Genomic DNA, 12,871 nt, shown 5'->3' with positions numbered 1-12,871 from the left:
TTTACTTCACAAAGAAAGAAAAAAGGTCTAAATTGCTGCGTGAAAGTTTTTCATTTTCATGCCCGCGGGCCCGGGTCGGGCTGGATTTTATGGGCCCGATCTAAACTCTAATTCCTTATGATATCTGATAGAAGTAAATAACAATTCTATGCATCCATCTCCACGACTCCACATCCCGCAATGCAATGAAAAGGTCAACAAACTGAGTTTTTAAGATAGATATGAAAACAATCCTTCAAACAGCAATTTTGACTGTTTTCCTTTCTTTTTGGAGTGAATGATGTTTGATTAATTGATCTGAGGCAGACACTATGATTCTGTCTGTCAAATACTCGTGGGTAGCAGCTTAAAGCCATCAAAAGCATTTCCTTTGTAATAAAATGTATTGTTATTTTTTCTTCTGTTGTCTCTCTTCAAAGATGAATCCAGGTTTGGTTCAGAAGGTGTGACAAGTGACAGGCATGTCAGTCCCAAAGAGAGTTGCCACAGTCTCTCTGAGGACCCAGGAGTCTCAGCACTAGTTTTTAAACAGTCAGAAGACCTCATGTCTACATCACAGGTCAAAGAAAACAACATGAATCCGGTTTATACTAAAACAAAAGAAGCCCATTGTTTCCCTGGTAAATGCTCTCTATCCAGGAAAAGGCCACCGGATGCATCTTTAGAAACACTTGCTAGATCTAGCCCTATTAGTCCAAATGACGACCCTTTGCCAAAAAAATGGAAACCGAATCCAGGGCAGGCTCAGCCCCCCTCTGAATCACCCACTGAGTTGGTGAACCCTACATCAGATCAACAAGTACATTTAAATTACTTTGCTGTCCTTTCAAATTACATCATTAAAATGAGAAATCAGAAATTACAACTGTCATTATCAGCATCCAACAACACCAAAGCAGTCGACTCCGGTTCCACCAACTCAAGGGAAACGATGAAAAGTATCGAACTATGTCCTGGCACAAGTAACATAAATGTCAAGGGGGATGAAGCCAAACAAAAAAATTGTCTTGTTCAAAGCACAGCAACAAAACCAACTACCCCCGTTTCTGTGGAGGTCACAACGCCAAAGGAAGTCCTTTCACACTTTGAATCAAAGAATCAGGTACTTACCCCATGTGGCAAATCTGTCTCTTTTGCCAACGCCTCTTTGGACAACAAAACATTGTTAGCCGATATTAAAAGCAAAACTGCTATTGCTCCACCAACAAGTGCCTCCATAAACCCCAGTGACTTACAACAACTTGTACATGTTGTGCAGGAAAATATGAGCAAGCCTGAATCTGGCTGTGTAAATCAAGACCCAGAAAAGGAAACCAAGCCTGATGAGACTTCAGTTTGTCCCATCAACACAATTGTAACTCAAAGAGCAGCAAACGCTTATCATTCATTCAGCAGCCCTCAAAGTCAAGCCCTGCCTGTGAACGAAGTTCCTCAGATCGCCGTCACCACGCCTACTACAGAAACATCTGTCACCCTGACAACCTATGCACAGTACAGCCAAGCAGTTTATGGAACAAGTGGACTTTCAGTTTGCATACCACCAGTTAACCCTCTGATAAACCCTCCTGTCAACCCACCCTTTAACTCTACTGTACACCCACTTGTGATGCCTCCATTTAACCCTCCACCTAACTCTCCAATTTACCCTAATGCTTACCCTTCATTTAACCCAGCTGTCAACTCAGGAGGTTTAAATCAATCAGCTGTGTGTGATTATTCCCCAGCAGTTGTCAACTACATGCAATCATTCGCACAAAATCCTGCCATTTCAATGCAGCAACAACAAGCGTACCAACAAAACCAACAGTATCAACAATGGCAGCAGGAACAGTATCGTCTCTACCAGCAATACCAGATGCACCAGTATCCGTTCCAATAGTTCCAACTGTATTTGCAGTTGTGTTTGACAGTGTGTTATAATTCATTAAGGAGGTTATTTTAGTATTTGACAGAGGATCTGTAGGCTCCATTATTCAAGGTCATAAAACTGAGAAACTTCAGTCAGGTATTGTTTTTTGTTTTTATGTTTACTGAGTAAGGCAGCTGATTAAACTTTAGTATGAAGAAATTATATCTATTTTTTTATACAAGGTTGTGTAATTGAAACATTTTGTGTTTTTATAAAACTTTGAATGTGGTCCAAGATGTTTGAATGTAAGATCCTTTTTTGGTATTTTTTTTTTAAAAACTATTTTAATTTACAAAGAATAAAGCAGTTGCTGTTTTGTGGAAATGTGCACATGTCGGATCACAGTTCATGTTATTAACGTGTTTTTGTGACACTTGTTTGTTTGATCTGGATGAAGTTTGTTATACGGTCAACATCCCTGCTTTTCATGCAGTTTTCATCAATATTATATATTACACTATAATCGTAAATAAATCTACTACACACTTGTTTTTAATCTACTGCAAGGCTTTAAACATTAACAATGTTTCTTTAACGTGACAATTCTCCTATATATTTATTTGGACAGAAGCCGTTTGCTTTGCATTGTCAGTCTTGTGTAAGATGACATCCATTTTTGGACCATTCCCCCCAATGGCTAAATACCAAACTTGTCCCATTTCCCTTTATTATACATATAAAAATATGGTCGGACCAACCACATTTTTTCACAATGTAGTCGCTCGCCGTAAGGTTTTTATTACCTCTACCTTCCCAGTTTTTTGATGATCAGCTTGAAGGAAAGATGATCAGGGTATTTCTAATTATCTTTTATTCTAAGTTAGTCACAAGTGAATTTACAACCAACCAGCCCCTACACACACGCAGGCGGTAGGAAGCTGGGAGGATTCTGGGCTGAGAAAAGCAGGCTGCTCTCCACATTACCAGTTCGCAGGCTCAAGGAAGACTCAATCCCAACTTCAAGCAGTACAGATAACATCTTGGGTTTTTCACCCCCGAAACCCCAGCATGTTGCTGGCGATTGGCTGACTCTTTGGCTTACCATCATGTCGATCAGGGTGTCAAGACAACAACCCCCCAAAGGAACAATGGAATGTTACATTTCTCGTGATACAGTCAAGTTTCAGAACTGGGAACTAATATCCCATTAGGGTTCCTGGGGTTCCTCAGGGCTCTGTTCTTGGACCCCTTCTGTTTAGCCTTTATATGCTTCCTTTAGGACAAATTTTACAGAACTGTAAGGTTGATTATCAGAGCTACGCAGATGACACACAACTATATCTATCACTGAACCCAGATGACTATGGTCCCATTGAGATGTTGTGTGACTGTTTAGAAAAAGTAAACTGCTGGATGAGTGAAAACTTCCTTCAACTAAACCATGACAAGATGGAGGTGATTATCTTTGGTAACAAGGAAAAGAGGACTGCTGTCAGCAATTATCATGAGTCTCGATCTTTAAAAGCTAAAGACCAAGTCAAAAACCTTGATGTTCTGATTGACTCAGATCTTACATTCAGCAGTCAGATCAAATCTATCACAAAAACAGCTTCTACCACCTAAAGAACATCTCCAGAGTGAAAGGTTTAATGACTCAGAAAGATCAGGAGAAACTGGTACATGCTTTTATCTCCAGCAGACTGGACTATTGTAGTAGTCTTCTGACAGGAATCCCCCAAAAGAGCATCAAACAGCTACAGCTGGTGGAGAACGCTGCAGCTCAGGTCTTAACCAGAACAAAGAGGTCAGAGCACATTACTCCAGTTTTAAAGTCTTTACACTGGCTCCCAGTCAGCCTCAGAATAGACTTTAAAGTTCTGCTGCTGGTGTATAAATCTGTGAATGGGTTTGGTCCAGAATACATCAGTGACATGTTAGTCAGCTATGAACCCAGCAGGTCTCTCAGATCTATGGACACAGGTCAGATAATGGAGCCCAGAGTTCACAGTAAACATGGTGATGCTGCGTTTAGTTGTTATGCTGCAAAGAAGTGGAACAAACTGCCAGCAGAGCTGAAGTCAACATCTAATGTGAACTCTTTTAAATCAAAGTTAAAGGCACTTTTTTTTTTCTCTACTGCATATGATTGAGAGATTTTTGGTCATGTTGTTGATGTCATGTGTTTGTTGATGATTTTAATTGATTTTACTGATGATTTTAAATATTCTTATTGATTTTAAACAATTGAATGTTTTATCATGTAAAGCACATTGAGTTGCCTTGAGTATGAAATGCGCTATACAAATAAATTTGCCTTGCCTTGCCTAAATATCCATCGCCAACCATTTCACTCTGTTCATGTGGTTTTCCCCTAACATTCGATTTCCTACTTTTCATATGATGAATGTTTTTGATCCATAAATTACGCAGCATCCTAGACAAAGTGGACAGTATTTTCTGGAGTCTTGCAAAAAACAACACAGGACCTCCGCAAACCAAGCTTCAGGTCAAACTCAAGTCAGCACTTCTCCAATCGTGTGCACGCCTCCCACTTCTGCACACCATAACTTTCTCCAAGTCGACTCAGCTTTTGCTAAAACCTATATTAATTCAGCTGTTTTAGCATTGAGGAGTTCACATAAACTGACTAAACTTCTCAGACGTACTGACCGAGGTTTAATTGTAATCTTGCCGCAAGAGAAAAAAAAATTTCAGAGACTTTTGTGTCGGCAAAGTCACACATTCATCACCTCCTCCCGGACCGGATGTTATGTTATATTTTGTTGTCACAAGTTCGCCTTGTACTTCCTCATAACAGCTACAGACAGAAGAACATTAAGATGTTGTTATTCATATGGAAGGTCATGTTTTTCAGTATGGACAGATTAATTATGCACTTACATTAATTGAAATAGATTAAGAGTTCCAACTTCAGCTGCAAAAGATTAGCATGAGGCCAGTTGTTTTTTTTTTTTGTGTGTGTGTGTTTTAAAGGGTTCTAGGTAAATTTGAGAAGCTCCATGCAGCTGGAGGAAAATGTTATTTTGCTCTGTAAAAGATGATTAGAACGCCTTTAATGGGACTACAACCACTCAGGGCTAAAACAGTGAGAGACAGTAGTGAGACGTGGGGAAGATCAAATGTCAATGACAATTACATGGGTGATAAAGTAAAATTTGATTTTTTTATTTTTTTTATTTGGTTCTTAGCTTTCTGTTATACTCCTCTGAATTTAAATACATTTCTGAGGTCATCTTTAAACAAGTGCCATCAATGAGCCCAAACTATAGAGGTACATTGGTGTCTTTATTATCAATATAAAAAAAAAAAACCCAAGTGTTTAAATGCAAATATTTGAAACCTGTGTAGGGAATAAATCATTGTACGTTGACTGTTACTGGTGTAACCTTGCCAAAGGGGTTACTTGTCTGTATTTGTCAGGCTAATAAATGTCTGTACTTAGAGTAGTAGCAATGCTGAATACCATTTAGCCAAAAGGTACGGAGTCAAAATGTCTGTCCAGACTTAGTGAGAAAACACCTCACAGCAGAGGGGGACATCAGCTCAGTAGGAGATGGTCATAAAACACACAAGGGTCGAGACAGAGAAATTCCATTAAATCAATGTTAAAATAATTCTATCCACTAAAATATCTCCTAAATAATTATTGTGTTATATATAATTCACTTAATAATACCCTATAAAATGTTCTTTTGACAGATTTCTTCAAAATTGCATTTGAACACTTTTTCTGTGATTGAAAATGTTCTTATATTTTTTGGGATTGATTAATAAATAATTATATGGCCCAAATACAGAAAAGATTACTTGATCAAAAGATTGTTTCACGAAAAAAAAAAAAAAGTGGTCAAATGCAATTTTTTTAATTGTCAATTTTTTTTTTGGCATTTCAACACCTTTTTTCCATTGATTGAAAATGTGTTTTTTTAATGGAAGTTATTTTTATTATTTTTTTTTTTTTTTTAATTCAACAATAAAGACCTCCCTATCTCCATTAATGGAGGACCTCCCTATCTCTATTTAAAGGATTAATGGGGCATCCTGTAGGTTTATGGATCACTGATCATCGGACCAGTTCCTCAAATTTTTTTTTATGGGGCCATGATTGTGGAGGAACCTAATTCCATATATTTTCCTGAAGCATTGGTGACTGCACTATTTATTTGTTATTATTTTTTACTAATATGGAGTTCCCTAACAAGAGTTTGATGCATTGCCACTTCTCTAACTGGTGTGAGAAAATACTGCCTAATTATATATGTTAAGATGAACAAACAGCTTCGGGGGCTTTTGGTGTGTGAATGTTTGCACATGCTTTGATCATTGCTTATCAAAAGAGAGACGATGCAGGCCAGTCTGACCCATAGAAATGTAGGAGAATGGACATCATCCCTATTAGAACAGCTCCAGTCCAGCTGCCATATGAACTACATAGTAAACAAACACTGCTTCTACCCATGTAAATAATCAGGGCAACTGTAAACCATATCCATTAAAGAACAGTTTGGGCTGTTTAACGATATGTTAGACATGCAGTGCGTTAGTAAATGAAAGACAAGTGTACGCTGTCTAGTAGTTTTACAATAAATATAACAGACATATCATGTATTAATCTTTATTAACTGTATTATAGTATGAATTATATACGATATACCAGGAACTCTATCACAGTGAGGGCCACAAAAATGTGACTGTATCTGATCCAAGGGCCCACATGATCAATATTCATGTCATCATTTAGAATAATGACCAATCAGACTGAACAAAAAGTTTAAAAGTTACAAATTATAAAATTACAAGCATAAATCTTGGCAACTTTCTGAATTTTTTTGATCGCTTAATTGTCCAAATTAAGGTAAAAGTCAGGCACCACTAAGATCTATCTCTCACTCTACAAATGTTTGTGGTATTTTCCTGGTGGTGGTGATGATGAAAAAAGTCTTCGTTCACAACTGACTTGTTAATAATACAAATTTATTAATACAAATATCAGAGTCAAAAAAAAAAAAAACAGGTCTATCAGAGACAAGCCTGCCTGAGAGTCGCGGGCAATGTTGCGAGAATTCTGAGGCTGGTCAGAAAACGGCAGCCTATAAATGAACCAGAGGAATTTGAAACAACATATGGATTCTAAATTAAGATTAGTTTAAGGAGGAACAATATATAAATCAATAGTTCTGGAGCCTTTTGTCCGGGGCTTCACAGTTTTAACAAATGGTATTTAGGAGACAGGCTGTTTGGGGCCAGGACATCACGGACCCCTCAGATCTATGTATGTTACTTTTACGACTAAGGCCTCTGTGCTTCTTTCAAAGGCATGCATGATTTTGGGGATAAATTCAACCTTTATTCAAAAGAGTAAATCACTTTTAGTAGCACAACATGCAGTAATTATAATACATCACATATTTAACATCACGTCCCATGTTTAATAATTCTGATTAAACCTCTGTCAGAATATGTCCCACAAATGTTGCCTCTTGGTTTTCTTTAAGGTTTCTTCAAAACTCTAGTCTAAGGCTCAATGTAGCCTGCCCCCCAAAAAGTAATACATGTTGAATATTGAGCAGCCAAAACAGTTTTTGTGCATGTTTGCTGCTATTATATCCTATTGTGGCAATAAACAAAGTAACTTTTCTGGTATCATTAAAAATATCAAATGTCTGGGACTAAAGTTCATTTTGACAGAAATCATCGTTTAACTGAGTCAATGGCCACGTTTACATGGAAACTTTGGTTCACCTTTAATTCAGAATAAAAGTTAAATCATCTTTAAACTGACCTTGTAAACACTTAGTTCCGAATGCAAATGTAGTTCCGAATTAAACTCAAATTCGAATTAGGTGGCTACTTTACTCTGATTTTAATTACAAATTAAAATATTCCTCTTAAATTAAACATATACAAGATAGATGAATTATTTAATGTGTTAAAATCTAGTGTCTTCCAATCCAAGCAGAAAGAAGTGTTATCGGTCTTTAATTTTCTGCTGCTACTGTCAAGGCTGCATATTTCTGTGCAGCTGTGTAAAGAATCTGGTTGGTGATAGAGAAAGACCTTGGCTTTTCTTATCTTGCAGCTGCAGACTTCATACAGATACTTTAGAAAGCTGGTGTGTGTGCTTTTTTTTTAATTTTTTTTTTGCCTACATCTGGGGTAATGCATGCAAAAGTTTCACTGCTCCAAAAGAAAGCCATAAGAATCATAAACCACACAAATGAATCATCATACTATTGTTCAAATTAAACGTAGGTATAAAAGGTTGTTGATTGAAAACTACAGACATCTGTAACTTAAACATGCGTTAAATTGTTGACATCTGTAACAAACAAAATTGTTTTTTTTTTTTTTTTTTTTGTAACTGTTGCATCTTGTGGTCAAAAAGGTGGTGTAGAAAAAGTCTTCAGGACAACTGAGTTGTGTATAATAGGCAGTTTATTAATACAAACAGGGTCCTAAACAGGATTAAATCTTCCTCAGTTATTTTTAACATTAGCTCATCACCATATAAGGAATGAACTTAGTTGTGGGCACTAATATGAGGAAAACAGTCCCCCCACAAGCTGAATAAACATTCTCTTTCCTCAAGAGAGCTACACACCCTGTTATTGTCAACTTTTACATATTTATAGCCTTCAGATTTATTACACCAAGATTACAAGGAATTTGTAGACACAGAGTCTGAAGATAATGTTGTCCCAACATTATCATAACACTCCCAAATTCTTGTGGAAGATATCCTGGTATTATTGCTTAAATCAGGGACTATTGCTCATACATACAATGTCACTCATATGTGTTTTTGGCTCGAGTCAATTCTTTATTCAAAAAGAGTAGAAACCCACAATATCAAATGTTAAATGCTTTATTACACTTCATAACAAACATAATTAATTTAAGTGTTAATTTGAAGTAATTCATAACGAGTCAGGGGTGGACTGGCCATCTGGCATACCGGGTATCGTCCCGGTGTCATGTACTAAGTGCGCATCATACTGAGATTGTGCCTTCCACTGACTATTTTGCTCTTGCCTGCTGATAACGACTGAAACCTCAAGGACTCGAGGTCGAAGCGCCCGTGAAAGCTGGCATTTTCTCTTGATAAGATGTTCCACAGGCCTCAAAACAATTAAGAAATTTCATGAAACTGCTCCATCCAAGTTTAACCAGAAATAACACCCAGACCCACCAAGTTTCTCTTTTCTCCTGAAATACTGAGGTCTAAACTTTCCACCTCACGCACTCTGCAGACAGCATTACTTGTGCTCTCTGTAAATGACTGTTACGACCCCCTCTAGGATGTCATGTCAAGGCTTGAGGGGCCGCAACATAAACAAGACGCCACACAGAAAACAACGATTATCAAAAGTATTTATTGACAAAATTATAAAAGTACCAACAGAACAAACTAAAAAGGGACTGGAGACCCTGGCCAAACTAAACAAAAGTAGGGAGGACACTGGGCCAACCCTATACAGGGCCGTCGTCCCAGCGTCCACCCTCTAAACTACAAACATACAAAACACTAAACTACAGGAACAGGAAAACAGGACTACCAGAAATCTCCAGTCCAAACTAAAACAACAAACTTACGAAGATGTCCAGTGGGGGAGCTGAAGATCTCTCCCCACATGTCTGCTGCTGGTCAGTTGTTGTGCCTCCCGCTTTCTGGTCCTCTCAGCCCTTTATACAGCTCCTCCTCCCTCTCCTACCTGATTACTGATGTGAGCCAGGTGTGATAGGAGAGGAGAGGAAGGGCAGGCTGAGAGGCCAGGAGGCACCAGCCGTAACAATGACCTATGTCTGTGGGAGCTCCAAAATAAATACCGCTTAAGACTACAGAAGCTCTGTTTAAAAAAAAATTCCACACCAGGAACCAGGTGGTATGTAATGGCAAAGGGTAGCTTAAATGGGCAAAATGTGGCAAACATAGTGAGTAAGGGCAAAAATGAGGAACAAAAAGAGGCAAAATGTAGCTAAAAAAGGAAACAAGTGGTATTCATTGGGCAAAAGTTAGCTTATATTGATGAAAATTGGCCAAAAAAATGAAAAAAAAAAGTGTCAAAAATTTAAAAAAAGGGATATTTATTGGCTAATGTAGCTAATATATATATATATATATATATATATATATATATATATACACACAAAACATTATAAATAAAAATAAAAACACCATACGCGTACACAAACCAATAATATACTACAGTGGAGATGGTAATGACAACGGTGGAGTAAGATCACAGAATACCAATTAATGTACACATTTATGACTAGTGACAATCAATAACTGTCTGACTGCTTCTTATAACACATTTCAGAAGCAAGACGATTGATATAGTTGTGCTGTTTTTTTTTTTTTCTGTTCAGTTTATGATCATATCTGATATATGATCTGTAAATTTCACCAGTCCGGACTCTATAGTAGTAAGTTTGTTGTGAAATGTAGCTCCAGGCTCTTTCCTTATCAGTGCTGTTCAGTGTAAGGTTACAGTTGCTAATTGTGTGGTTGAGAATGTATTTTCAATAAGATCAAAGATGATTCATGTACAGGTACAGGCACCTAGCGGTGTGTGTGTGTGTGTCTATGGAATATTAACTTCATATCATCCTATTGCTGCATAAACAGGTGCATGATGAAGAGGCCGTGCATGCAGCACCTGATTATGGATGTTATTACGTTGCTTGATCATAGAAGGTGATCGCGAGTGAGTGTACAGTTATTTTTGTTTTTATTTATTTCGTCAATATTTTGAAAATGGGAAACTGAGGATGACATTTTGTCAAACTCAAAGAGGATTAGTAGTAGTAGTAATCCATGTGTAATTTTTGTTGTCCTTGATGCTGTTTTGAAGCTTTTCTTGGTGGGTAGATGTAGTAACGCCAGTAACATAGAGTAGCCAGGATATTTATCCAGGTAGGAGTAACGTTGCTTTGAGGTCATTTTACTGGAGTGGAAGTGGAAGGAGGTGACCCGGACAGCTACTCGAGTAGAAGTGACAAAAATGAACACTTGAAGAAAATGTTACTTGAGTACTGAGTAGTGTTGTGGTAGTCGAGACCGGTCTTAATCTCGAGACCAAATTCTAAAGGTCTCAGTCTCGTCTCGGACTCTGAAGCATTTTGACTCGGGCTGCCCGGACTCGGGATTTTCCCTCAAGACTGTTCGAGACCAGCACTAATTCCTGCTATTTTTAAACGTTTTTATAATGTGATAATAATAAAGAGAAGAACGGGATAAAACAATCCTTTATTCATTCTTTAATCCACCCTGTATAATGACCGCAACCTTCCGTAATGTGACTGAGTGACGTGTGTGACACACTCGCACACGCAAGCAGGAGAGAGACATGTCCGCTAACTTGTTGGTTGTGAAATTTGGTTTCACGAACCCCAAATAATACGTTTGTAAAAGCACAGCAAAGAGGAAACACTCTGCGGTTCGTATCCAGCCATGTTATTTCTTGGCAGAAATACATTCAAACACTTGCTGTACATTCAGCCGACATAAAAATCTTGTTTTCAAATATGTAGAATAATTTATCAGTAGCAGTAGTAGTTTTAGTATTTTAGTTAACTTTTTGTCTGTCAAATGTCTTAAAAAGAAACTAAAACTAAAGAGAGAATGTTATTTAACTGTCGAACCTCGTCATAATTTTATTTATTCATATATTTTTTTTAATTTAAAAAACTAAATGTTTATGGTCTCGGTCTTGGTCTTGACTCGGTCTCGGCTCCTGGAAGTCTTGGTCTTGGTGCATTCTGGTCTCGGGCAAGTCTTGGTCTCGGGCAAGTCTTGGTCTCGGGCAAGTCTTGGTCTCGGATAATGTGGTCTTGAACACAACACTGGTACTGTGAGTACTGAGTAACTGTTAGAGCGAAAAAAGTCTGATTATATTCAATGATGCCATAAATTGTGTGAAACAAAACAGAAAAATAATGTGGAAATGGTGATATTCACTGTGGTACTTTAGTGGATGTGGCTGAGCCCTACCCACCTCTGGAATCAAATATGCTGTTCTGATCTATTACCTTGGATACACACCATATTGTACTGTATCACCGGGAAAAGTAAAAGTTTATTACATTGATTACGGGGTAGGCGTATACAAGCTTTCTAGCTTCAGCATACCTCTTTTTTTGAGCTTCTATAACTGGATAATGTGAATGTTGTATAACTACTCAAAAATAAACTAAACTATACTAAAGTGTTCCTGTCCAGCAGCTGCTCTGCTTCTGATTAATGCAGCAAGATACAAACATAGACGTGTCTGCTGTAGTACAAAGTCTGATCAGATACTCAGGATGCGACACTGGGAGTGTTTGTGCAAAAAGCACAATGTTTTCCGTGTCACATAGACATGCAGTTGTCATAAACAGGAACTTTGCACGTAGATGTACTGAGTGTTTTTCCACTCTGATCACTTTATTAAATAAATGAAAATAAATTATTGCTTGTACAAGTGTTTCTTAACACCATTCGTCATGGTGCAATGATCATTTGCACGTTAAAGATGCAAAATAACCAGCAGGGGGTGCTGTAGAACCATCTCAAAGAACTGAACATAGGGAATCATTGATTTTGAAAAAAAAAAACTGTATATTGATCCCTATCCCCTCCAAAATCTTTTCACTTGTTCCTTTTCCCATTTCGTATTCTCTGATAATTACATTAAAATCTGTCAATTTGTTTTTTTTTTTTCTTTCACAGACAAAACAAATAAAATGCCGGCAAGAATTTTCACCTACAAAATAATGACTTTCCCTGATGTGCGAAAAGAAAAAGCCCAGAGAATACACGGCGTAAAGGTTCAGTACCTCCTATCCCTAGCAGGAAGCACAACACTTCTTATAGAACTGTTGTAAAACTTTACAGAAGTACTAATGGTTTATTTTTACTGAGGCCAAAAACATTGTCCTTTTTAAATGTTCTGTAAAGTGTGCAGGGTTGGACCATGTGCAGATGTATACTGAAAAGATTGTGTGTGTTCCTGCACACGT

The 12,871-nt window shown here is 37.6% G+C and overlaps 1 protein-coding gene across 2 annotated transcripts in view; it reads left to right on the top strand.

Moving 5' to 3' along the window:
• The window catches only part of LOC114472109 (uncharacterized), a 36,144-nt gene extending 34,195 nt beyond the window's left edge, over positions 1–1,949 (top strand). For both annotated transcript variants that reach the window (XM_028461214.1, XM_028461213.1), the window contains exon 45: positions 420–1,949. In XM_028461214.1, the coding sequence (XP_028317015.1) occupies positions 420–1,879 (1,460 nt within the window). In that variant the 3' untranslated portion in view covers positions 1,880–1,949. The remainder of the gene's footprint in view (positions 1–419) is intronic.
• Positions 1,950–12,871: the final 10,922 nt, after the last annotated feature.

This window comes from Gouania willdenowi, chromosome 11, assembly GCF_900634775.1.
Source record: "Gouania willdenowi chromosome 11, fGouWil2.1, whole genome shotgun sequence".
Classification (NCBI taxonomy): domain Eukaryota; kingdom Metazoa; phylum Chordata; class Actinopteri; order Blenniiformes; family Gobiesocidae; genus Gouania; species Gouania willdenowi.
Note: the sequence above shows the minus strand (reverse complement) of the source record. Positions and strands in the feature narration are given on the sequence as shown.